General features: G+C 38.5%; 1 protein-coding gene across 3 annotated transcripts in view; it reads right to left on the bottom strand.

Annotated features, from left to right (window-relative positions):
- Positions 1 to 26,507, bottom strand: part of DNM3 (dynamin 3) — a 2,680,418-nt gene that overhangs the window by 73,805 nt on the left and 2,580,106 nt on the right. The window contains exon 20 of one of the 3 annotated variants that reach the window (XM_044085219.1): positions 9,921 to 9,955. The exons of the other annotated variants lie outside the window; for them this stretch is intronic. Within the exon in view, the coding sequence (XP_043941154.1) occupies positions 9,949 to 9,955 (7 nt within the window). The 3' untranslated portion in view covers positions 9,921 to 9,948. The remainder of the gene's footprint in view (positions 1 to 9,920; positions 9,956 to 26,507) is intronic. 3 annotated transcript variants of the gene reach the window in all.

The raw sequence follows: 26,507 nt of genomic DNA on the forward strand, positions 1-26,507 counted from the left end.
ATACTATAAGTTTTGAATTACAATTAAGTTTGTGTTTTATTTTATATTTTATATTGTTGATAGTAACGTATTCTCCACAAGACATATGCTTACACATATTACAGCTTCCACAGTTTACCATACCTTTTCTTTTACTGAAGCTATTTGTTGTGTTTGTCTCCAGTATATTTTTTATATTTTTACCCTTTCTGTATACAATTCTAGGCTGTTCTAAAAATGTAGAATTGATGTTTCTGTCTTGTTGTATTATAGCCCAGTTTTTAAAAAGTATCTTTTTAATGATATTACTGTCTATACTATATGTTGTAATAAAACTTATTTGAAAGTCATTGGTATGTTGTGCTTCTTTATCCAATGTTTCTAGTTCTAATGTTGAGTTATCTAAGTTAACTATAGTTTCTATATTGTAGCATTGGTTGTCACCATGCTTTAGAATGGATACTAGTATACCATTATCTCTTTTGTGTCTTACTTCTTGAACTATGTCATTTATTAAGTCAATCGGATAACCTCTCTCAAAGAAAAATGTTGTCAATAGGTTACACTCCGATTCAAAATCACTAGGGAGAGTAGTCATACGAGCTGCTCGAATAAGCTGTCCCTTCACTATAGCTTTCTTCTGTAAATATGGGTGAAGACTTGTATAGTGAAGGTAAGAGTTACAGAAGGTGTCTTTTCTGTGAATTTTAGCAAAATACTGCTTATTAACTTGGTCTTTAGATAAATTTACGTCCAAGTAATTTATAGACTGTATTTGAAAATTTAGAGTAAATTTAAAAAAATCTGTGGTATTGTTCAAATAAAGTAAGAAATTTTCTGCTATTCTCTTGTCTCCCTGGAATAAAATAAAGATATCGTCAAGAAACCGAGTGTAATACTGTATATGTGAAGTCCACTCGGTATTCTGAAAGATATAATAATTTTCCCAATACGCCATTACCGTGTTGGCTAGACTAGCCCCACATGGAGATCCCATCGCAACGCCACATCTTTGCAAATATAACTTGTTGTTAAAAGTAAAAAAGTTATTTGTCAAAATGATGTCTAATAAAGTTGTAACTGTAAATATTTCATTTGCTGGTGCTCAATTTCTTAATAAGAAATAAGCTAGCCCATTCAATAGCTTCTAAATGAGGGATGGACGTATACAAATCTATTACATCGATTGTGAGAAAGTTGTTTCCTTCTCTGTAAGTAGTTCTATCAAGGTTCCCTAGGAAAGACCACGAGTCTCTACAGACTTGTGGTTCTGTCACCAGGTATTTCTTCAAAATGCTGTCTACTAATTTTGCAGATGCATAGGTTATAGAGTTTCGTCCATCTATTAATGGTCTAAAAGGTGGGTTCGTAATATTTTTGTGAATTTTAGGCGTTGCAAACATAATAGGGATCTTTGGCCAGTTTATGGTAATGTATTGGTATGTGCCTAAGTCTATGTATCCATCCATAAATAAATCACTATAATAACCCTTAATCATTCTGTAGGCAGTATTCACCTCATTAACAGACACCTTTCTGTATGTTTCATTTTCCAAAATTTTCTCTACTCTATTGACATAATCATAATTGTCAAATAAAGCCAGACCCCCTCCTTTGTCTGGCTTAATAGCTCTAATATCAAATGTTTTAAAGACAGACAAAGCTGTTGTTTCATCACTGCTGATGTTGCTAGGTTTCCATGTTTTACAGAACATTTTGTTATATGGGCTGCTATTTATACAACGTAGGTCTAATTCCATTAGTTGTTCAAACATATACAGTGTTGGATGTAAAGTAGGGTTATATTCACTTACCACTTTAAGTGGATTAGTTAATACTGGAGAGTGTCCCAAAAGTAAGTTAAGATTTAATTTTCTAACAAATAATTTAAGATCTTTAATACACTGTACCAAATCCATATGTTTGCTGGGGACAAAAGTTTGTCCCTTAGCAAGAAGTTCAACCAAAGTAGGTTCTATTTCAATACAAGAAAAATTATAAATGTTAAAGTCCCCTGCTTTATTCTGTATAACAGAAGGTCTTGTACTTTCATTATTTATCTCTTTGGCTTGTTGTAGGGGCGGTATTTGTTTTTTTGATGGTATTGGTTGTTGTTAAAATGTTGATTATTGGCAAAATGTCGCTTTGGTATAGCCCCCAAGTTTGGGTTGTTTTGGTCTTCGTCTTGTGTAAGTCTATTCGAGAAATGGCCATTATAATGACCTCCATTCGAAGTACCTTGTTTTCCATTCCTAAGTCGTCCAGCCCAGGTATTATTGTTCACATTACTCTCTCTATTGTTTGAATTAGATGTTTCATATTCTAAACTAAAGTCTAGGTCTTCAACAAGTGGTTCGAGTGGTTCAGAGCAATTGACTTGTGTATTTGCAAGTCCAGTCTGTGATCCAGGTGGATTAGGATATGCCCTTCCATTGTCATATGCCAGTCTGTCTCTGTTAAGTTTTTTAATTTTGTTTGATTTTAATTTTGTCAACAGTTGTTCGATAGAATTAAAAATTCTATCATATTCAAACTTATATCTAGAGAAGTCGTTATGATTTGTAATAGTAGGATTTAGTTCTGCGACTTCTCTAGTAAAGTCAATAATCTGCAGTTTGTAGTGTTTAATAATACACTCCATTAATGCAAACCCCTGTTCGTCGAACAAACTGTTAAGTTCAAGATGAAATACAGAATTTATCACCAGTCCCGTCAGGTAAATATGGTGCCTAAGCCCCTTTGGCACTACTCGTTGCCTACAGCATTCCTGGAAGTAATTTACTTCCAGTTGTAATTTTTTGATTTTAAGTAGCTTTGCATCTAAGACTTTCAAGTTATTAGCCAGTAGTTGTTCACTAACCTCAAGTGATTCTGCATTTTCAGCCGGTTGCTCCAAACGGTTTTGATGGTCAAACATTAAGTTTTTCGTATTGGTAATCCAGTCTTTAAATAAAGGAGCTCCTATAAGCTCTCCAACGCTATTCCGGTTGTTCGTTACAGTTCTATTTTCAACGTTCCCTTCATCATTGGGGTTAGCATAAGTCAAGTTTCTTAAGTTTACATTTACCGTAGCTGGCTGGCTGTTTTGCCCTCGGTTGCCGTTACTGGTAGTGTTCTGTTCTTGTGACTGCATGTTACTTCCACTATCTAGCGGCAAATTCAAACCACTGATATCATTAAACAGACTTGGCGTCTCCGTAATTGTCAACGGAGTTCGTTGTCCAGGTGGAATCGAACCAGACAAGTTGCCTTGGTCTAAAACTTGCGAGTTGGTTGAATTACAGTTAGACAACTGTGAATCCAGTCGCGAGGATAGCTGGTCGACTCGCTCCATTAGTGCCAGGATAAGGGCTGTTAAGTTGACATCTTCATCGTTTTTTACTCCCCTGTTCAAGCTACGTGCTGTAGGGGAAGTAAATTCTTCATCCTCACTGTGGTCATTAGAAGCCATACGACACGAAAAGACAAACAAGGTTACCAGACAAACAAGTCCACTAGAAAGGGCTAAATCCAAGGAACCACAGGAGATGAAAGCAAAACAGGTTTATTGAATGTAAAGCGCTTTTCGTCGCTCAATGTTTGAGCAACTTCTTCAGACATAATTACCTATACCTAATTAAGTATTTATACTACAATCACTTAAACAATCCAATTAGAAATCCATTCACATTTAAAGTAATATAATGTAATGTAATGTTCAATAGACACCAACTCACACTGAATGCAATGTTATATATACAAGTTACTTTTTATAACTTACTAAATGAAGTAATAAAAACATACAGTCACATATATAAAAACATTTACTAAAATAATATAGTACTATTATATTAAATCAACTTATTTACCTAAATATAATTTTATTAAAAACCTATCAAATTCATATTTATTCTATTTGTATGCTTAAAGTGTTACTTCATATGAAAATAAAACAAACACACAAATAACTATACTAGTAAGTTAAGAAACTATGTTAAGTATCCCGTCTTTTTTAACTGTATAATGTACAAACAACTGCATGATTTTATTTTATTTTACAGGATGTAGTTTTCCATTTCCTTTTCAAGTCTACAGTGTTCACTTACTGTCACAAAGTTTACTTATAAAGTGCACAAAGAAAACGACAACAATGAAATAAAAAATAAAATAAAATTAATAAAATAAAATTTAATTTTGTTTACCTTGTTAAGTTTTATTCCATTGTTGTTTGAATACCTATATAGTATATATGTCTTAACCCTACTAAGTATGGTATATATAAGTATGGTATAAATTTGGTGGAGACAACAGATATCCTTAAATCCAGGTCTCCCCTTCTCCCTCCCTGCTACAAAGCAGTCACTACAGACACTTCAGACTTTGCTTGGGGAGCAGTTTCTCGAGGGATAAAAGTGCAGGGGGGGGGGCTGTGTGCATCAAAGACAGACTCAAGCACATAAATATCAAGGAGATGCTTACCCTGATCAAGGCACTCAACTCTATGAAACATCTTTGGGCCCAGGGGCCTCCTCTAGTGGTTACAGAGAATACCACAGTCCTGTGGTACATCAACAAGCAAGGGGGAACCAGTTCAGGTCCCCCCTGCAGACTAGCCATGCTAGCTTGGGATACAGCTTCACATCACAATCTCCCTCTTCAGGCATCCTACATTCCATGGCAGCAAACGTGTGTGGCAGATAAGCTGAGCAGGATCAGGGCAGACCCTCACACAGTGAAACTAGGTCACGGGGTCTTCTAAGATTTGAGCCATCTGTGGGGAATTCCTCAGGTGGACCTCTTTGTTCCTCTCTGAACAATCAACTGGTTAAATTCTGTTCCAGAATTCCATGCAAGAATGCCTGGAAGACAGATGCATTTCCTTTTCCTTGGATAGGAATGTTTCTGTATGCCTTTCCACTAATATCTAGAGTACTTCTGAAAATTCAGAAGGAATCCTCTAAGATCATTGTGGTGACTCTCTTTTGCCCCAGGCAACCTTGGTTCTCCCTTCTTTTGGAAATGGCAAAGGAAAATTAACACAAACTTCCTCACAAACTGGATCTACTCATACAAGACAAGTGGTGTTTGATACACCTTGACATAAATCACCTTCAGTTAACTGCCTCGACAAAAGGGTCTTAATCCCCTTTAGGAACCTGTTTTCTGAGGCTGCGCAGCAGGTAGTAATGGAGGCAAGAATGCCTGTTACTTGAAAATCATGTATTAGCAAATGGAAAAGGTTTTCTAGTTGGTGCCAACTGTGACAATTGGGGAGAGATGGGCGAAGGCTGCCAGCCTAGTCAAATAGAATTTGATATAGAATTCTGGCATTTGTAAAATAAATGTAAAATACAGGCATGTTTCTTGAGTGTAAAGAATACTGTGAAATGTGGAGCTGAAAAATATGTGACAACATTGCACTCTACTGGCCCAGTGAAGCATGTTGTACCCTTTCATGTTAGAATTCGGCTCCAGGGCGGCTGGATGAAGATTTCATGCCCATTGTTTTAAGGCTAAAGTTTATGACTAGAATTTAGATGTGGAAGGTGCTTTATTGCTCTAGTTTCTGCTAGCATATACATGTAAAATGTCTTGTATTGTAAGTTTCTGAGGAGGTGTTAGATTGCTAAATAATGCAGTTTGTGGCCTGAGAACACAGACCAGATGTTAACATGATGCAATATGAATACTGGGAAAACCTAAGTGTCAAAAATGATCTAATTTTGGGAGCGTCTTGGAGACATGTTTGTTAGTAATGTTTAAATACTATTTCTCACAAGAGACTGTAAAGCATTTTGACTTTGGATATATAACTTACCAGCACTCTGCCTATGCTCACATGTAAGTTTTAGCACTGTGATTTCTTGTAGGAATAGTTAAAGCTAGTAAAGATTATTTAGGTATTTTTCTTTGAAATAAGACCTGTCCTACTGTATTATTTTAAGTTTCTGTGTTATCTCTGAACTCTTAGAGATCTCTGTGGTGTAGTAGTTTTGTCTTGTGTTTTAATTATTTATTATTAAATATTTTTAAAACCTTCTACCTGTGGCTGATTTTTGTAGAGATAAGCTCTAGAGTACATTGCATATTTACAGAGGTTATTGTAATAGGCCACTCTAAAGTAAGCCTTGACTGTTAGTCATTCTACCATTGGATATTAATATTGCAGAGTAATAATTGGACACCCTTTTAAGGGCCTTTTAGTAGCTGATATTATTAGCTAGGTGGTGGCAGTAATTACTACCGTATAGTCTGGGTAAAGGGGCACAGCTGGAGAATCTGTGTCAGCCTTTCCCAGGAGTGTCTGTGAAGTTGTATAAGTACTTATCTCAAAGTGTGTGTGTTGTGTCAGCTACTTGGCAGGGACACAAAGCACTGTTGGACAGAGAGGGTACTGGAGGTTTTAGCTTGCCCAGTTAGGCTGAGACCTGGACCCTATAGCTGTGCCAGTGGGGAGTCTTATTGGGGACCTGGTGAGCAAGAGAGCACCAGCCCCAGACTGACTGTGATCTCTGTGTGCACTTAAGGGAAATTGTACTTTACTGTGTGTATTACTTACCCTTTCTTCTCTTCTATGAGACAACCTCCCTGGTGTTAGTGGTGAGGATTGAGGCTCCTTGATTACTGGGCCAGGGCATGGTCATCACACCAACAACATAATCAGAACTCATTCAAGGCTAGTTGTTCTCTGGTTTTACAATATTGTTGGCGTTACTATTCTGTGGCCTTTCTTATTGGCCAATTCAGCATGTCTTCCCTTGGATCCTCCTATTTCGATGCAGTCTCATGTCAAAACTTTCTTAAATGGGGTTTTGCAAAAGAGGCCTCTTAAAAACCGATGGCCCATCTTTGGGATCTTCATTTTTTGTTAGACAGGTTAACACTTGCTACATTTGAACCAGCTAATCTAAGTGACTTGAGGTTCTTAACATGAAAAACAATTTTACTGATTGCTCTAACCTCTACAGGAAGGGTATCTGAGTTGTAAGCTCTTATGTTGAGCCAGCCCTATCTCATTTTCCCCAGGGATAGAGTTTCTTTGAGAACTAATCCTTCTTTTATGCCTAAAGTGATATCTGAGTTTACTTTAAGCCAAACTATTCATCTCCCCGTTGTCTTTCCTAAACCTAAAAATGAGGGAGAAAGGATATTCCATATCTTGGATGTCCACATACCTCTCATCAATCCAGATTTTCACAGAATGTCCAGATGTTTTCCTCATATTTTTGGTCTGTTTCTCATAAATTATGGTTTTCTGGAAATCATTGAGGACTGAAGTTAGAAAATAGTGACAGTCATGTGAGTTTCAGACTTCATATCCTTCAGAAAATTCATGCTAATGTAAAACCTGTTATTGTATCAACCTTCTAAGTTTGTAAGAGCAACACCGAAAAGGTATCCACCCCCAACTATTTATGGCTTTGTCCAGATTTCTTACTCTAAGAGTAGTACCAACCTATGAACCTATGAACCTATGAGAGGAATGGTTCACAGACAACCCAGGTACTATATTGACAGAACTAAATATTTTAGATCTTTGGATCAGTTGTTCAGTTCTTGTGAAGGTAAGAAGAAAGGACAACCTGTGTCAAAACATACCATTTCCAAATTGTTGACTAAGGTGACTGACTTTTGTTATACTCACCATAACAAATCTATTCCAGGCAGGGTCAAGGCCCACTCTACCAGGAGCTTGGCTTCATCTAAGGCTTTTTGGAAAGATTGGATTCTAGAAGTATTCTAGAAGCTCCTACTTGGTCCTCTGTGCATACTTTTGCAAAGCACTACTAGCCTGGTCCCTTCTCTAAGTCTAGATCATGCTTTGCTAGGACCATTTTCCAGCAGCTCATGGACCCTTCTCCTTCCACCTTCCAAATACAGTTAGCTGTAGTAATCAAGCCATATAGCTAAGGCTATTGCAGCAGTGATGAATATGATAAACACAGAACAGTTGTGTAAGTTGAACTTACCATAACAGTAGATGTTTGAATGACCACTGCAGCAGTAGCCACTCCCTCCACCCCTTCTTGATTTTGGTGTGCTTTTTTGTGCCCGGCTATAGATATTTATTTTTTGTGTTCCTAGCATTGTCCTTTCAGGGCTCAGCCTCCTTCTCTCTGTTGGCAGGAAAGCTCTAAAGGGCTTTGCGCCCATACTTGTCTTTTAGTCAGCTCAGCTCAAGCTGCTTGTCTGGCCATGCACTTGGAAGATAACCTAAAGCTTTGGAAGCTGGCCGGCCATTATATCCTTGGCAGAATATAATCTATATAGCTAAAGCTACTGTTACGGTAAATTCAACTTACACATGTACTTTGGTCTCCGTGGGTGGTACAGAATATGGGACTGATAGAATATGTACAACAGCAGTTCATCTTGATGAAAAGAAAACAAACTGTGCAAAAAAATCTGAGAATGGTCACAGTATAGGAAGGAAAAAAGGGGATAGAACTGTTGCAATATCTTAAAACTAAGCCAGCAATGAACAGACGTTACAAATACTTCATTACATGTCAAAAAATGTATTCAAATGCCACTGACTCTCATTGAAAAGAAATATATGAAACCTGGTCTTATCCTACTTGAGTTTGGACACAGTATGAAAATACATATGTTTGGTGTCAGTTACGACAACCAAGGTGACACATGACTGGCTGGAAGACCTGTATATGTAGACTGCGGTTAGATGAAGGCTGCATTTCAACACCAAATGCTGTCTGTTGAGGCTATGAAGGCAGAAACTGAAATATAGTCTCTTTTCCTTCTATACTGAAGGTGTTTCAGACTGGACATGTGTTGATATTCACAAATGCAGTGGAGGTGAAAATTAAGTTGTGAGAGTTACCGATGCACTTGTCTTATTGCCCCACCACGAGGGATTATATGAGTCCTTTTAAAGTGGGTGTTTCTATGACTTCAGTGTTAAGTGGAAGATGAAAGGGAGAAACAATATGAGATGAACTAGTCAAACAGAAACGGGAGATTGTTTGTGGTTACTGCAGCAAGGCCATGATGATTTGAGAGGTTCAACATTTCCAAATGGAGATACGGACATAACTAATGTTATGAAACTTTGTAAGTTTACAGACCACTTTGAATTGGTATGTAGAATGTTCTTACATTTTCATACAGGAAAAATAAGATTATAATAGTATAGAATGTACTTATTTACTTCCAGGAGATATGAGATTATAGTAATAAACTGTATGCCATGATTAAAGATCAACTGCAAATTTTTTTTTTACCATTTGTTTTTGTTATAATTATGCCCTTATACTGTAAAGTGGGCTTTCAAATTCTAAAATGTGCATTTTTTTACTTTAGTTATTTCTGTGGGCCTATATTTATTAAGTTTAATAAACTGGTGTTTCTGTTCACTGTATGCTGAGCAGCTGTCTAATTACTTCCTGATTCCATGTCATCTAGCCCCGCCTTCTGATGATGCAGGAGGATTCCAGGTCATTCAGCCCCGCCTTCTGATGATGCAGAAGGATTCCAGGTCATTCAGCCCCGCCTTCTGATGATGCATGAGGATTCCAGGTCATTCAGCCTCACCTTCTGATGATGTATTAAAGGGAGAAACAGTTTGTAGTTGGTTGGCATGTTTTATGTAGTCTTCAGATTTTACAACAAAGAAACCAGAATGCAGCACAATCAGACAATAAATCAATAAATAAAGTTATATTCAAGTGAAAGGTAACAATGGAAGATGGAACACAATAGGATTCTTAGTAAGGTGTGTGATACTTAGCATACAATGTAATAAAACAGATGCAAATCTAATAAATCATTGTCTACCAGTGGATTGAATGAACACTTACTTATAAGAAGAAAACAACTGATGTGTGGATCACATATATTCTGTATTTGTCCAGAATAACAGTTACAGAAGAAAAAAAAAGAAAAAATAAACAAAAGGAAGAGAGACAATGGAAGAAGTGTTCTGAAAGCTGGTACAAACTTACCACTGTTGGAGAGACAGCAGCATTCCTCTCAACGTCTGCACAAATCCAAAAATAATGGGAAGACGAAGGAGCAAATCAGGGACATTTTTTAAATATATCTCTAATTCAATTAAAACAGTAATAGAACAACAGGTTTTAAATCAACATGGATTTTCTGAACACAGTCTGGCATTACTGGCTGACTGCAATTTTCAATGATTTATCAGAAATTCAAAACCTTTATAAGGGCAAGCGCAAACCTATGAGGCAAAATTAGAAACAGCTGAGAGGTCTGGACAGAAGACAAAATGAAGTGTTTCCTGTGGAATTAACAAATATAAAAGCTGTTATACACTTCAGTAAAACACACACTCTCACACTGAAGTAAACTGTTGTCTGCTATGGAATGATCACTTACTGCATCCTCATTTTCACAAATAAGCAAATTATTCCGGATGTTTTTCTTTCAGCACAAATTACTTGTGGGATAACATACAAACGCACTGTACAGTGTCATTCAGCTGCTTCGCACATTAGTAGCTTTCATTCTAAAATCCACTGGTAGTCAATGATTTATTAGTTTTGCATCTGTTTCATTACACTGTATGCTAAGCACTACGCACATTAATAAGAAACTTATCCTGTTCCATCTTACTTTTGTTACCTTTCACGTGAATGCAGCTATGTTATATTTATTAATTTATCATTTGACTGAGTAACTCATTGTGCTGCATTCTGGTTACTTTGTAATAAAATCTACTGCAGACTACCGAAGGCATACCAACTCACTACAGAACTGTTTCTCCCTTCTAATGCATCATCAGAAGGCGGAGCTGGACAACATGGAATCCTACCATAAAATTAGAAGGCGGGGCTGGATGACATGGAAACAGGAAGTAATTAGGCAGCTGCTCAGCATACAGTGAACAGAAACAACAGTTTATTAAACTTACTAAATGTAGGCCCACTGAAGTAACTAAAGCAAAAACTACACATTTTAGAATAAGCTCATTTTACAAGATGAAGGCATAATTATAACAATAAGAAATTGTAAAAAAAACTTTGCACTTGATCTTTAAAGGATGTTGAGAGGATTGTTTTGAGCTTCTAATTAAAATTATTTAAATAATTATGATTGAAAATATATTATTGTAGGAAGAGGGAGTTTTCCATTTTATTTTTGATTCAGATGGCAATGGTATGCCTTACCTATTTAGTTTGGGTTAGAACAGCATTTTTTGTATTCAAAGTGTTTCATATTAAATCAGTCTGAGTTTATTAATGGAGATATGAGTGGCTAATTACAAGATTTATGTTTGAAAATATCATAGTGATTCAGATGGCATAAGCATACCTTATGTATTTAGTTTAGTTTAGGATGGCCCTTCTAGTAATCATTTATGAGCTGCAAATCAGAAGCTTTAGATTTCTATTAGATGACAAAATCATGCGTTAGTCAATTAGTACGGATTACAGGACCCTTTTCTAACAAATAATGTAAAGTGTATTTTTTAGCAATGATGAAAGGCTATGATTGTATCCCCAATAAAGTAGTCTGCAGCTTTTTAATATGTAAATGACATTTAAGCAAAGCTAGTGGTAGACCTATGTTTATGTTTAATACCTATTCAGTTGAAATAATACCTCTCAACCTCTGCGTATCAAAAATCATAGCACTAGCCTTTCCAAGTTAACAAAAGACCCAAAAGAGAGGGATATAGCCTGAATGACAGAAATATAGAACAAACAAGTTTTCACTTTTGAAGAAACATGTCAACTAATAAAAATTATATTACTTCTAAAGATTCTGTACATAATATACATCTCCAATTGAACAAGAACTAGTTTAAAAAAATGTAATCAGGTCATCATGAAATTTCACTGGTATCCCAAAAGGTCATGGTTGGCATTTAAATACAATGTGGAGCAAGGTTGGTATCAAACTAGTTGACATAGAAGCTTCTGCAAAAACTGCAGCCATTAAAGTAATAGTCCATTGGTTAAAAGATAGTTATAGAACAAATTAGAAAGAATTACAAAGCATTCTGTTTAACTCTAAAAAGCAGAAGGTGCCTTTGTCTTTGCTTGAAATTGTGAATAATAATTTATAACTATATTCAGTATAACATATTTTCCCAACAATCTCTCCGTATGTTAATAACATATTAAATCTTCAGAAATATTATCATGGGAGACACAGATATTAAACACTGGCTTGCCTTTTCCAACCCTCTTTTGTGTATCTGAAGGATTGTTCCAGAGCTGGAAACGAACCAGTGGATAGTTTCTTCTTCTTCTTTCGGCTTTTCCCGGTCAGGGGTCACCACAGCGGATCACCTGTCCGCTCATGATTGGCAGTGGAGTTTTTACGGTGTCGAGTTGCCAGCCTGGCGCCCAACCTTCCACAGAAGGCACACACATCCCTAGGGCCAGTTTAGAGTGTCCAATCCACCTACAGCATGTCTTTGGGATGTGGGAGGAAACCGGAGCACCCGAAGGAAATCCACGTGACCATGGGAAGGACATGCAGACTCTGCACAGAAGGCACCACAACTGAGGATCAAACCGGAGAACCTCTAGCTGTGAGGTGGCAACGCTAACCGCTGCACCACCGTGGCCACCCAAAATGAAGTATTTAGGAGTATGGATTAGAAATGACTCTGTTGTGGCAGCTAAGGATATGTGGGAAGAGACTAAGCAGAAGATAATACAAAAGTTGAGAAAATGGAAACTTTGTTATATGGATATAGGTACTAAGATGCAAGCCATTAAAATGTTTTTAGTCCCTTTAGTCTTATACACACATCAGGCATATAGTTTATTGGGTGGTTTTCTCAATGAAAACACAGGCACATTCTAGCAACATTCTCAAAGAAAGAGAACCCCCCACATGCAGAATAAGAAACTGACCTTTCCTGAGTCTGAATCAGAAATCTGAAGAAACAAATTCTCCATCTGCCCCATTATCTTTCTGTCCAAATTCAAAATCTTAAATCTCTTCAGGAAAAGAGGTATCAGTCTTTATTTTCCCAGAAACCACCTTATTAGAAGGATCAATAGCCGAATTAAACCCAAAGCCAGACCCAATAACCTACTCCTGTCAAAAGAAATGTGAAAAGAAGTAGATGTATGTTTAGTTTTCTGTTTCTTTTTGATAGGAAAAATGGGGGACAGCAGTGTTACTAATGGCAGCAGGAGCTTCCCAAGCCGTGGGCATAACATTCTGATTAAATGGAAAGCCTTTTCAGTTCCCTCTGCCAGGATCAACAGGGGTGGCTCTCCCTTGTGCCCTACTGGACCCCAACAACTGCAAAGGACATGGCTAATCCCTGGTCCATAAAGGCTGTAGGTGCTACAACAGAGACGTCCAGGAGTATAAGATGAGCGGTCTGAGGAACTAGCTTTGGCCACAGCAGAGTCACCCACGCGTCACGGAGGTAAATTGCTAGCCTGCTGTGGTGACAAAGGCTCCTTGCATAACTTTTTCTTTTTGTGGCTGGAAGAAGGACTTACTGTGGAACTGGTAGTTTGTTTCAAAAATGGTACCTTTTTCATGGGGAAAATAGGCAGCAAAAGCTGGTAAAAATTTAAAGAGTTTAAAAATCATTTTTTTCACACAAAACATAGAAAACATCACTTTAAAAACACTTAGCCCCATAAAGTAAAAAAAACACAATTTCTCCACAGAAGAAAATGGTTTTCAATTATTTTAAATGACTTTTAAACTGACGGGAAAAGCACAGCTAAGTCTTATGACAGTCCATTAAAACACAAACTCATAGCTTAAAAATGACTTTCCTACACAGAAAAGTACAATAAAACATCAATACTTTAATATGGAAGTTTTTTTTCACCAAAATGAACTTGTCGGCCCAGCAAAGAAACAGCATAAGGTGACTGCTGATCCTCGGGAGCCTGCAGAGGGGTGCTCTCTTCAACAATAGGAATGCTCTGAAGGGCTGTCCACCCAAACCAGTCTTTTTAGTCAGCTCAGGTTTGGGGGCATGGAAAGCACCCTGAAACTTTAGAAGCTGGCTGGCTGTTGTATCCTTGGCAGGATATAACCCATTTAGGTAAGGCTACTGGAGGGGTGATCCATATGATGAACATACATGTATTCTGCAAGTAGCTTTAAACACTTACTGTCTGCAGTTGAGATTACTGCCTTCTCACGTATTATTTCAATTCATTACCTTGCACACTGTGGAAGATGACCATATTAGCCTTTATGGATTTAGCATGTGATGTCATGAACCCCGTGACATGAGATATACAATAAATTGCTGTCCATAAAGTGAAATCAGATTGTTAGCTGTACTAATGTACTCACATTCAAAGATTCACTTTATCCTTCACTCTTGGCTTCACATATTTTATAGTAAACAAAAGTGCATATACCTGTTTTATGGCTACAAGGAATATTTCTTCCTTTTATCAGCCAAGCACTTTGTCGGAGTGGTAACCCAATATATAAGATGACTGTTGTCTTTGTGTGCATTTGTGGTTTTAAAGTTATGGTGTTGTGATCCCTAAAATGCAAAATTGTATCTAATTTTATGTCTGTACATTTAAACAGAAGGAGTCACTTTTAAACACTGACTGTATAATTTCATACAGTACAATAAGTGAAGAAACTCATAGTCAATGTCGGTTGCAAGAAATTACTTCTTCCTCCTCTGTCAGCCAAGCAGTCAGCAACAGGTGGGGAAATACCTAAGGAGATGATACAAGGCCCTCTGAAACAAGTAAGGGCTTCCGGGGAGACGAGGAGATCAGTCAGTAAAGTAACAAGCCACAACCAATGGCATAATTATCAAGTGTCAAGTCCACCAAAAAGAAGTGTATTTATTTTGAATTTATTAACGAGAGTACAGCACTGATCCCACCGGACCTATTACAGTCTCAGCCTAGAGGTAAATACAGCAGATGCATGACATTATATACAGACTGAATGACAAAATGCAATATATGCATGCATTATATACAGAGTGGAAATCAGAGCTGGCATGTTTAAAGAATCAGAATGGAAAGTGACGTCAGATCAAGCTCTGTAGATGAAAGAAAGGTAGGAAGGGGCTAATAAAACCTTATAGAGAGAATACAGGTGATTTGAAGGGAAAACAACCTGTTTTTATGTAATAAGATATTCCCTGAAAGAATTACATGGTTCAGTTTAAACTGCGTATAACATGATCTGTGGTTGACTGACACACTGAGAGTATTTTGTAGATACAATTCTCTGGTTTACTAGTTTGCAGACTTTTCATTTCTTTGATTTTTGTATAATACATTATTGTAACACATGGTACACAGTAACATGAATGAAAGAATCAGAACGGTTCCTCTGGCGATAATGAGAGTTATCGACCAATGAGATTCACATGAATTGTTACACATGGCACAGCTTCCAAAATTATTTAATTTTTTATACATCTTCACTAAGTGTCACACATTACATAGTGACACAAGAACACATTCAAAAGCAAAACAGAAAACAAACCATTAAAATGATTTAAAATTACACAGGTTGTTCAAGTCCTGCCGTCCCTAAAATATCGCTCTTCCTGAACATTATTCAGTATTTGGAGAATGTGCAAACGGTACATCGGCATCACCCTGATTGAAGAACGAATATTCTCCAGCAGGTATTAATGTAACAGGTAATGCCCACTGAAAAACAAGTCCGCCACTTCACAGCTGTATATCAAGTTGCTGTGGAGCTCGGACTGCAAAAAACTAATGGCTGCCATTACTTCACACTCACTAAGCAGCACTTTTGCTGCTTAGGTATTGTAAAAAAATAATTAATTAAACAGAAAAAAGTGCATGTGTGTGTATGTATGTGTATGAGTGTGTTTATGTTTCTGTCTGTGTGTGTGAGTAAATGCCTGTATGAAAGCAGAGGAGACTCTGTGTGAGAGAGAGATCGAGATAGTGTGCAAGCGATCTTGTGTGACTGAATGTGTGTATGAAAGCAGAGAAGACTCGGTGTGTGAGATCAAGAGAGAGTGGGAGTGATCAAACGATCTTGTGTGAGTGAATGGGTGCATGAAATAAGAGGAGACTGTGTGTTTGAGAGAGAGATCGAGGTATTGTGCAAACGATCTTGTGTGAGTGAATGGGTGCATGAAATAAGAGGAGACTGTGTGTTTGAGAGAGAGATCGAGGTATTGTGCAAGCGATCTTGTGTGAGTGAATGGGTGCATGAAATAAGAGGAGACTGTGTGTTTGAGAGAGAGATCGAGGTATTGTGCAAACGATCTTGTGTGAGTGAATGGGTGCATGAAATAAGAGGAGACTGTGTGTTTGAGAGAGAGATCGAGGTATTGTGCAAACGATCTTGTGTGAGTGAATGGGTGCATGAAATAAGAGGAGACTGTGTGTTTGAGAGAGAGATCGAGGTATTGTGCAAACGATCTTGTGTGAGTGAATGCGTGTATGAAAGCAGACGGGACTGTGTGTCTTGAGAGAGACTGAGAGAGATAGCGATCTTGTATGAGTGAATGTGTGTATAAAAGCAGAGGAGACTGTGTGTGTGAGATCGAGAGAGACAGAGAGAGTGAGAGCAACCTTGTGTGAGTGAATGCATGTGTGAAAGAAAAGGAGACACTGTGTGTGAGACTGAAAAAGAAACAGACAGCTGTCTTGTGTGCATAGCTCTCAACTGTCCACATTTTCACAGAATGTCCAGATTTTTGCCTCATATTTTTTTGTCTGTTCCTCATAAAACTTGTGGTTTTCTGAAGTTTTGTGGCAAATCAGTGAGGACTAAATTCACTAAATAATGACATACTTTTGAGTTTCTGGTTTTATATCCTTCAGAAAATGCATTGTAATACAAGACATTTTATTCTGGCAACTTTCTAAGTTTATAAGAGCAATATCTAAATGTGTCCCTATTTTTGGAGCTTCCCCCCCATTATTTTTGGCTGTGTCCAGACTTGTTGTGCAAAGAGTTTGAGAGATATGCTAGTGTGAGTGAATATGGGTATGACACCAGAGGATACTGTATGTATGTGTATATTCAGAGGTGTGTACTAGGCTAGTGGCCCTGGTGCATTTGCAAGCCTAGCCCATAGGACTATGCTGGCATCGTGCCACCCATCCTTAGTTCCCAGTGCCTCTGTTGAGTAGAGCCACTGGAGTGATCCCCGGGGTGAATTTTCTATTTCCCATCCACTCATCAAGATTTCTCTTGAAGAGGGCCAGTGAGGTGCCCTGCTTGACATGTATGGGAAGTCTATTCCATAGCATGGGCAGTCTCTGAGTTATGAACCTGTCCCTCCAGCATGTTCTGTTGATTGTGGTAATGAGGTTGAGGTCTCTGGAGTGTGTGGTGCGGAGGGATTGGGATTTCTTTAGATGTAGCATTTCTAACAGAGCTGGGTCAGACATGGCTTTGTAAGTCAAGCAGAGATTACCACTAAGTAGGCAATATGAGACAGAGAATAGATGAAGTTTTTGAGTCTGTCCATATAGGACAAGTGTTTAAGGCCCAGGATCCTCTTTGTGAGGTACTTTTGCAGCCTCTCCAATTGCTCCAGGAGTCTAGTGAGGTACATGCCAAATGGGGCATTGTACTCGATGATTGGCCTAATGAGGGAAGTGTAGAGGGAGACAATTACCTCTTTCTTCCTGGATGCAAAACCCTTAGTAATGCGATGTGCCACATAGAAGGACTTTCTGACCACAGTGGCAATGTAATGGTCAAAAGAGAGGTTGCTGTGAACCTGTGTTCCCAGGTCTCTTATAACACCTTCTGTGTTCAGTGGACTACCATCGATGTGGTAATTCATGGGAACCGGGTTTTTCCCAAAGGGGATAATGACACATTTTTTGGCACTGAGCTTAAGGCCATGGTTTTGACACCAGTCATTGGTCTCAGTGAGGCCTTTCTGTAGGATGTCAACATCACTTGGTGAGTTAATAATAGTTCCCAACTTCCAATCGTCTGTAAAATTTGTCAGCCAGAGTCCCTTTGTGTTGGCCTGGACTTCAGAGAAGTAGATGCCAAACAGGAGAGGACCCAGGACTGAACCCTGTGGGACTCCACCCGTAACTGGTCGGCAGTCTGACTTGGAGTCATCTACTTTCACAATGTGGGTTCTATCCATGAGCCAGTTTGCAACCCTCCTAGTGATATACAGGTTGATGCCTAGCTTAGTGAGTTTTTCTATGATTCCTGAGTAGGGAATGGTATCAAAGGCCTTGGCCAGATCAAGGTAGGCTATATGAACCACCTTGCCTTCATCCACAGCTCTGGTGACTGACTCAAAGAAGTCAACCAGGTTGAGCAGGCATGATCTACCCTACACAAAACCAAACTGTGTGGGATCCAGAGTTTGGAGATTCCCTATATCCTTGTTTATTAGGTCCATGATGATGCATTCCATAGCTTTACATATCAGACTCATCATGCTAATGGGGCGATAGTTCCCATGGTCTGTAATCGCTCCTCCTTTGTGGAGTGGGATGACTGTAGCAGCGTGCCATTCGGTAGGGACAAAGCCTGAGGTGAGGCTATGGTTGAACAGGGCACATAGGGGAGGTGCCAGTTCACTCTGTAGTTCATGTAGTACACAGCCAGGAATATTGTCATGTCCCACAGAAGCTGTATTCTTGGCCTTGGACAGTGCTGTTTTAACCTGTGCAGCAGTAATACTGGGTGCCTGGCAATCCACTGGTATTAAGATTGGTCCTTTGGGGGGGGGGGGGTAAAGTTGCCACTGAATCTGTCAGCTAGTATATTGGCAATATCTGTTGGCTCGGTATAGGAGGTACCATTGTGCAGTAGCTCAGAGCAAACCTGGGTATTGCCGTGGAGATTCTTTACTTAACTACAGAAGGCCTTGTGGTTGTCTTTACTATATGCTGCAATCCTGTTTTCATGGCTCGCTTTAGAGGATTTGATGAGGGATCTCAACTTTTTGTTGAGGCTGATAAGGGAGTTTTTCCAGTCTTGGGACTTCACCTTATTCCACATCCACTTTCTCCTTCTGTTGTAGAGTTTGTTTATGGCAGGGGACTACCAGATTGGCTTCCTTTTTTGGAGGAGAGCATCTTGGTTCTATTGGGTATGACGAGATCCATGCATTCGTGTACGTGTTCGTACAGTGCATTGGTGTATGATTTGGCAGTCATGCAACTATTCTCCATTTGCATGGGTGCTGTGAAGTTAGCCACCTCTGTGTTTAGGAGCCCAAACTTAACTTTGAAGAAATTTTTCATGGTGGATACCTTTGCGGGGGGGGGGGGGGGGTTGGATCTAACCAGGGAGGAGTTGACTACTGGTGTAGAGCAACGGTTGCCCATGTTATTAATGACCAGGTCAAGGATGTTGGTACCTCTAGTGGGGGTAAGAACGAGGTGGTTCAGGGCACTGGAATTAATGAATTCCAGGAAACATTGGGCAACTGTTTTGGTACATGAGTAGTTTTCCCAGTTAATGGAGGGGTAGCTGAAGTCGCCCAGTCTGAGAGTGTTAGGTTTGACCCTAATATTCTCCAGGGTGCTTAGGAATGTGAGTGTGAGTCTTGGGACATGGTTGGGGACCTGTAGCAGGCTACGACCTGAATCGCTGTCTTACCCAATGTTAGCTGCACCTGAAATATTTCTGATGCATTATGTTGGGCTACCAGTCTGGAGGTGTGCGCATCCTTTATGAATATGGAAACACTTGGAGCTTCAGTCCAAGTTCTGGGGCCAAAAGGTATGGAATGAGTTATAGCCTGGTAGTGCAGGGGTGCTTTCCACTGCTTTAAACCAGGTCTCTGTTACAGCACAAATGTCAATGTTTTCCATTTTGAGGAGTGCTTCGAGCGAGTGCATTTTGAGATTTAGACTTCTAGCGTTGAGCAGCATGACCCTGAGATTGCATTTGTTTGTAGCTGTTACAGTGGTAATTTGGACTTTGGAACACCACCTAAAAAGGCAGTATAGAGGTGGCAAGAGCCTTGGCCAGTATCTGGAAGCCCAGGGCTGACAGATGCAGGCCATCTCTGGCAAAGCATCGAGGTCTGTCTATCATGTCATCCCAGGCAGGCAGATACTGGATCCCCTTAGAATGACACCAGAAACTTAGCCAATTGTTGAAATCAATAATTTTCTGCTTGTATTGTGGTATCATTATGGATGATGGCAGGATGCTTCTCAGGGCTAGGGTCATACCTGCCTGGGCTACATAATCCAAGAGCTCCTCCATGTCTCTTTTCATGAAGTCCAGGGAGGTACATCTCAGGTCATTCACGCCCACATGTACAATGACAGAGTCATATTTGTACCTGAGGAACCTGAGTGTGTGCGTTATGCGGTGGATCCTGGCACCTGACAGGCAGCTGACTGTTACTTTCTCCTTATTCAACCTAGTGAGTGGGACATCAGTGTGCCTCACTAAAGAGTCACCTATGACTAGTGTGTTGGGCATGCTGGTTTGCTCAGGGGCTTTGCTGTGTGTGAAAGTAGAAGAGACTGTATATGAGAGAGAGAGAGAGGCTCTCTGCAAAATTGTTGTTTTACTTATTTATTTTTTGAAGTGCCTTAGTATTTTTTTTAATATATTTTTGATGTAAAATGCTTCCTCCAACACCATTAACATAAACTACTGAAAGTTTGAAACATTAGGAGGCGGAACTATTTTATATAAAAAATATATAAAAAAATAATATCATACTTAAAAAAAAAGAAGTTAATAAAACACAACAATTTTATAGCCTTCTCTAAGCACAATAATGCCCTCCAGGGTGTGTGTTAATATGTAATTAACACCCTTCCAGGGGTGTAGAGGCCCCCTGCCTGCAGCATTGGGCTTCATAACACTCCTGGGTGGGCGTTAATTACACATTAACACACACCCTGTCAGGCATTATTGCTTACGCATTGCTCCCACAGATTCCTTTTCATTTCTGTGTAGTTTGGTCCTTCACTTTTCTAAAGATCCTAAGACAGTTCTTTTATCTCCTTTACAACATTAAATAATTCTGCCGCGGTTGGTTTAGTTTTTGATTTCCACTTCCTAGTAATTGCTTTTCTGGTAGCCAACAGCATTAAACTTCCTAGAGCCTTGATGTGGCAATGCAATTCAGTTTCTATATCCCAGCTCAAAAGAATAATTTCTTTACTTCAAATAATTTGGTCCTCAACCTTTTGGCCAAATGCCTTGTAGGAAATTTCTAAAATCTATCATCTTGTGTGTTCCTAAAAATATGTCCCCAGGTACACCTCTCCTTCACATCACACCTCTAACAATTGCTGTCTAGTTGTGGAAAAAGTCTCTGAAGTCTGCTTGAGGTATAAAAATATCTGAAAACAAGTACATGAAAAGTCCTAAACGCTCTAGATTTTGTTGCATACTTGGGAGCCATTCACATATCCTCCCATGTTTCTTTGTATATTGCCTTTCCAATTTCACTCCCCTGTCTTTTCAAACCACTTCCGATAGATTTGCATATTCATCAGGCATTATGTTACATGCACTGCTAATTATCCCTCTTTCAAAGTGACTTATTTTTCATTTTAACAATTCTATTCTAATATTCAGTCCTTTATTTTTCAGGTTTTATTTTCTATAAAGCGAAAATAAATCATGCAGCATCAGAAAAGTGCATTTATTTTCTCTTCTGTTACCTTGTTTCCTAATGTATCTAGATGGTCCAATAACTTTTTTTTACATTTTACAGTGCTTATATATGTCTCATACCTGGAAATAATGGCATACTTCACAAAAGAAACAAGGAAGTCAAAGCCTGGGTGACTGCATAAATAGTCGTGTTTGAATTTATCTCCCTGTAACCTGAAAGACAGTATTATATCGTCCTTGTTACTATTCTTGAGGGAAAAGTTCCCATTTGTTTGTTTATCTCAATTTCCAAATGCAGAACGCTTAACATTTAACAATTGGACTAGAATGCAAAAATTCTAACTTCTGCTCAAATTCAGTTAATAGCCTGGACACTGAAGAAAATAAATGGTTACATCTGTTGCCGAATGCTTCCAGTATGTAATGATGATGACATACAAGTTACAGGCTGTCAGACTGCTGAAAATCAGAGTGATCACAGCATTTCATATTACAATACACATGTAATAATTAATAATCTTAGTTTCACATCAGGTCGATTCCTCTCCCATAGCTTCATAAGTTACCATCTTCTCACAGTCAATGACCAAAATTAGGATACCTTAAAACATGGCTTTGGGTACTTTTTGATATACTACCTTTTCATTCCTACAGCCTGTAACTCTATACCTGGTTTGGTCGTTTTCTCACGTTGCTAGAACTCACTAACAGCTAAACATGCAATGTTAAACAAAAGGAATATGAATAAAGGAGGATAAATATGAAAAGGTGTGTTTTGTTCCAAGCAATGTAATGTTTTTCACTAAAATGGGAATGGTTGCAATAGCATTTCCGAAATGGGAGCAAAGTCATAAATTGTGAGGGAATTTGGTGGGCACACAGGAAGTGAAGTAGAATGTAATGTTGTCCACTAAGCAGGAAAATGGAGAGCACGCAGGAGCAAAGCAATCCTTAACTGCTGCCATAGTTTGTGCCAGTGTTATTTTACCAACCCCATATTTAATAGAGTAGCATGTACAAAGAAACAAACTTACATACGAAGTACATTCGGTAATGAATATCTCATCCTCATGCATACATAAACACTGCATACTGGTGCAGGATAAATAACCACGCAGCATACCACCTGACCTAGCTCAGTATCACATACCCGCTAAGTCATATAAAATCTCATGGTGTTTTAAAACTTCTCAATTTTTGGCTTCCTTAACATCCTTGAGAAGAGAATTCCATAATGACTTCTGTAAAACAAATTGTTTTGCTTTATTTTTTATTTCCATTTATTAACCTACATAAACTGGTCCTTAATTTCTTTTTTCCTCTCTATTCCTAAAACCTAAGCAAGTCATTAGAAATTCATTTTGATGCTTTAAAAGCCATAACTAGAGCTTCTTGAATGTTTGTAGGCTACTGAATAAAGGCCTAGTTGTCACAGCCTGTGACTATAGTGAAGGCTTTGGATCCTTATATATTTTTAAATACTGTCTGTACACTCTCACTTTTGACTGTCATTTCCTTAAACTATACTTTCCAAATCAGAGCCCCATATTTCACTTTAGGCTATATGACAGATCCACCTAAATTCAATGTATTAGAGGCAGCACACATCTTTCAATATCCCATTTTTCCTATATACCCACCTTTCATCATTATATGTGTTGACCATCTGCAAAGATAAAAATCACCCATTTATTAATTTATTTCAATTATTTATTTATTTATTGAATCTGTTGACTGGAATAGTCCAAATGGGCAGAAAGTACCCATTTTCAGTAGAGACCCAGGGAGAAATGTTCCAGAAATTACACATGTAAGATTATAGTCCAGTTACAGATTTAGGAATTAAAATTAGGTACATTACAAGTATATACGTTACAGTACATATATGGATGGCACAGTGGTGCAGCGTTAGCGTTGTTGCCTCACAGCAAGAGGTTCTCCGGTTCGATTCTCGGCCGGGATGCCTTCTGTGTGGAGTCTGTATGTCCTCCCTGCGTTTGTGTGGGTTTCCTCCAGGTGCACCGGTTTCCTCCCACATTACAAAAACATGCATCTAGAGCATTTCTCCCCGGGCCTCCTCTGAAAATTGGCTTTGTTCCAAGTCAGACTTTCCCAGTTAACAAATGATAAATAAATTAAAAACAAAAGTTAAAATTCATTGAGCTAAACAGCAAAAGGCCAACACAGTATTACACTAGACATTAATCAATTAAGAATATAATAAAAATAGTTAATGAGGATGTACAGTTGGACAGGTCATTAAAAATCTTATCATGAGAAGCTGTACAATGAAGTAGGTTAGAAAGGTGTGTTGATGTTGCAGTCCTACTAAATTTGATTGGCACAGGCATATAACCAATTGGTCTTGAGGTACAACTTTAGGTTAGTTTTGGATAGGTTTAGTTTACCAATTTGTGTCATCTCAAGTAGCATGTTGTTCCACACTCTTTATACTCATAGTTGGAATGTAGGTTGTCACCTGCCTTGTTATTTGAAATGGATATAGCAAGGCGCTATTTGTCACCAGGCTGTTATGTTCTGTGTAAAGAGTGGCGTGAAAGAGAAGTTTGAGGCTGGGGCATTGGTCTGGTTTTTGGAGTATTTGGTAGACTCACCAGTTGGGAATAAGTGAATATGTGGGCAAATTGTAGCCAGTTTAGGGATTTTAGGGCTCAACAGTGATTGGTTTTGTGGGTGTGCTGCAGTTCTGTAGTAATGCAGGAACTTATGTTACTTAGAAATAAAAAGGCAAATAAAATGTCAGAGAGAATGAATGAGTCAGAAATGCTCCTCCTAATGGAGTCTAAGAGGAAATTTCTAGCCCTATAGAGACTGCCTATGTTTTGTGTGTTTTTCTTATAGCTTGAGATATATGGAGGTCACACTTAATTTGATCGTCTATTCTGAAAGCTAGCAATTTGTTGTCTGGACTACTTTAATTTTAGTATTGTTTTAAGAAGTAACAGTGAACAGATATTTTGATTGTTTAACTGTTTGGGGGTAAATGGCATTAGTTTGCTTTTTTAGGGTTTAGTAGGAGTTGGGGAACCAGATTTCAAATGAGACAAATGAATTGGGTGCATTTTGGAGGGTTTTTAGATCTTTGGCTGAACAAATGACTGCAGAGTCATTGAGGCTTATTGAATTATTGTTCCATTTTTACATGCATTGTGTAGGCCATTTATAAAGACGTCCAATAATAGTGGTCTGAGTATGGAACCAATGGGCACACCAAGAGATGTGGGCAGGAAGGAAAAGTAGTTGTTGTCCCATGTTACTGACTGGTGCCTACTGGTTAAATAAGTATGAAACCAGTAAAGGGCAGTGGCAGACAGGCCTAAGGCGGACAGGTTTTGCAGGAGTTTGGTGTGTCAGACAGTGTTAAAAGCCTTAGTTAAGTCCAGGAAGAGGCTAGACACAAGATTATCAAAGTTCCTATTTAGGTTGACTATACTGATGAAACTAGGCAGAGCAGAAGTTGTACAGTGATTGGGGCTAAAGCCATGCTGTGTTCGAGAGAAGTAATTACTTGCTGGTATGTATTTGAGAAGTTGGGCGTGGATACTATACACTTCTCCAGGATTTTTGACATGGTTGACAGTATAGCAGTGGGTGTATAGTTTGTTAAGTTTGTATTGGGGCTGCCTTTGTATAGTGGTTTGACATACGATTTCTTCCACAGTTCAGGGACATAAAGTTTGTTTAATGATCGGTTTATAAGGATAGAAATTGGAAAGGCTACTGCTTTGGCAGTGATCTTGAGGTATTCTGGAAACAGGTTGTCAGGAGCTATGGTGGTAGGTTTTAGTTGCAGAAGGTGTTTTTTGATAAAGGGTGAGGACTGGGGTGAAGGAGGAACACTTATGGCTGACTGTGCAGGGAGGAATGGAGTATTTGTTGAAGTGGCATTGAGTAGAAAGGCCACAGATTCAATGAACTGCAAATTGAATTGCAAGCCTATCCTTACATTTTGGTGAAACTGTGGGAGCTGGAGTGCATATTTTGCCTAGGTTAAGTAAGTTTTTGATTGAGTTTACATTTGTCTTCTGCCTGTCTTGGCTGATAAGTGTAATACATTTTCTTATCATGTCTAATGTGGTGGTTTACAAGTTTATTTGTTGTCTGAGTTGTAGCAAGTTGGGGTTCTTTTATTTGTCTGCCAGGTTCTCCATACTTTATCCCTGTTTTTTTATTAGTTGTCTGATATGTTTGGATAGCCATGGAGCAGTATTAGCTTTGACTCTTTACACCAAATGCAGGCTATTTTGTTGAGTATGGTCAGAAAAGTATTGTTAAATTCTGTGACTGCGTCACCATGAGGCAACTGCTTTAGGATGTTCTAGTTTTGATATTTTAGGGTGACTAAGAAATTTTCAGGTTGGAAATTACCTAGGTTTCTTATGTTGTTGAAATGGTTTCTACAAGTTAGGTGTGACTATTATCTGATTAGGTAGATCTGGATGTGATCACTGAGAGAGGTGGGTAGGATGCCATGGTCTGTGTATTTTGCTGGGTGAGATATGAGGATCCAGTCTAGAATAGATTCTGTGGAAAATTTTTTGTCAAATCTGGTTGGGGTGTTGATAATCTGGGAGAAGCCATAGAACTGTATACTATTTCGTGGCTTGTAGGAGACAATAGTGTTCCAGTCTATGTTGGCATCACTTAGAATTATTGTTTCTTGCTCTATATTGAATGTAAACCAGTATAGTATACCTTCAAGGATATGGTTAGAATTACCAGTGGGTGTGTAGATATCAGCTGTTAGTGCTCTTTATGTGAGTTTAATTTGACTGATTTAAGAAGTAGTTCTGCACTGCAGAACTGAGGCAGGGAGATGGAATGTTGTAAGATATCATAGGTGTTTCAGTATATTATTGCTAATCCTCCTGTCTTTTTTATTTTCTGTCAAGTCTGATTATGTTGCAGCTGGGTGGGATAACTTTTTCATTTTGTATTTCTTTATGTTTCTGTGAGTACTAGGATGTCAGGAGAATTGGTGGCTGTTCAGGCATGTTACTTTTGGAAATTTT

The sequence above is a fragment of the Protopterus annectens genome, chromosome 10.part0, assembly GCF_019279795.1.
Source record: "Protopterus annectens isolate FY-2018-M chromosome 10.part0, PAN1.0, whole genome shotgun sequence".
NCBI lineage: Eukaryota > Metazoa > Chordata > Ceratodontiformes > Protopteridae > Protopterus > Protopterus annectens.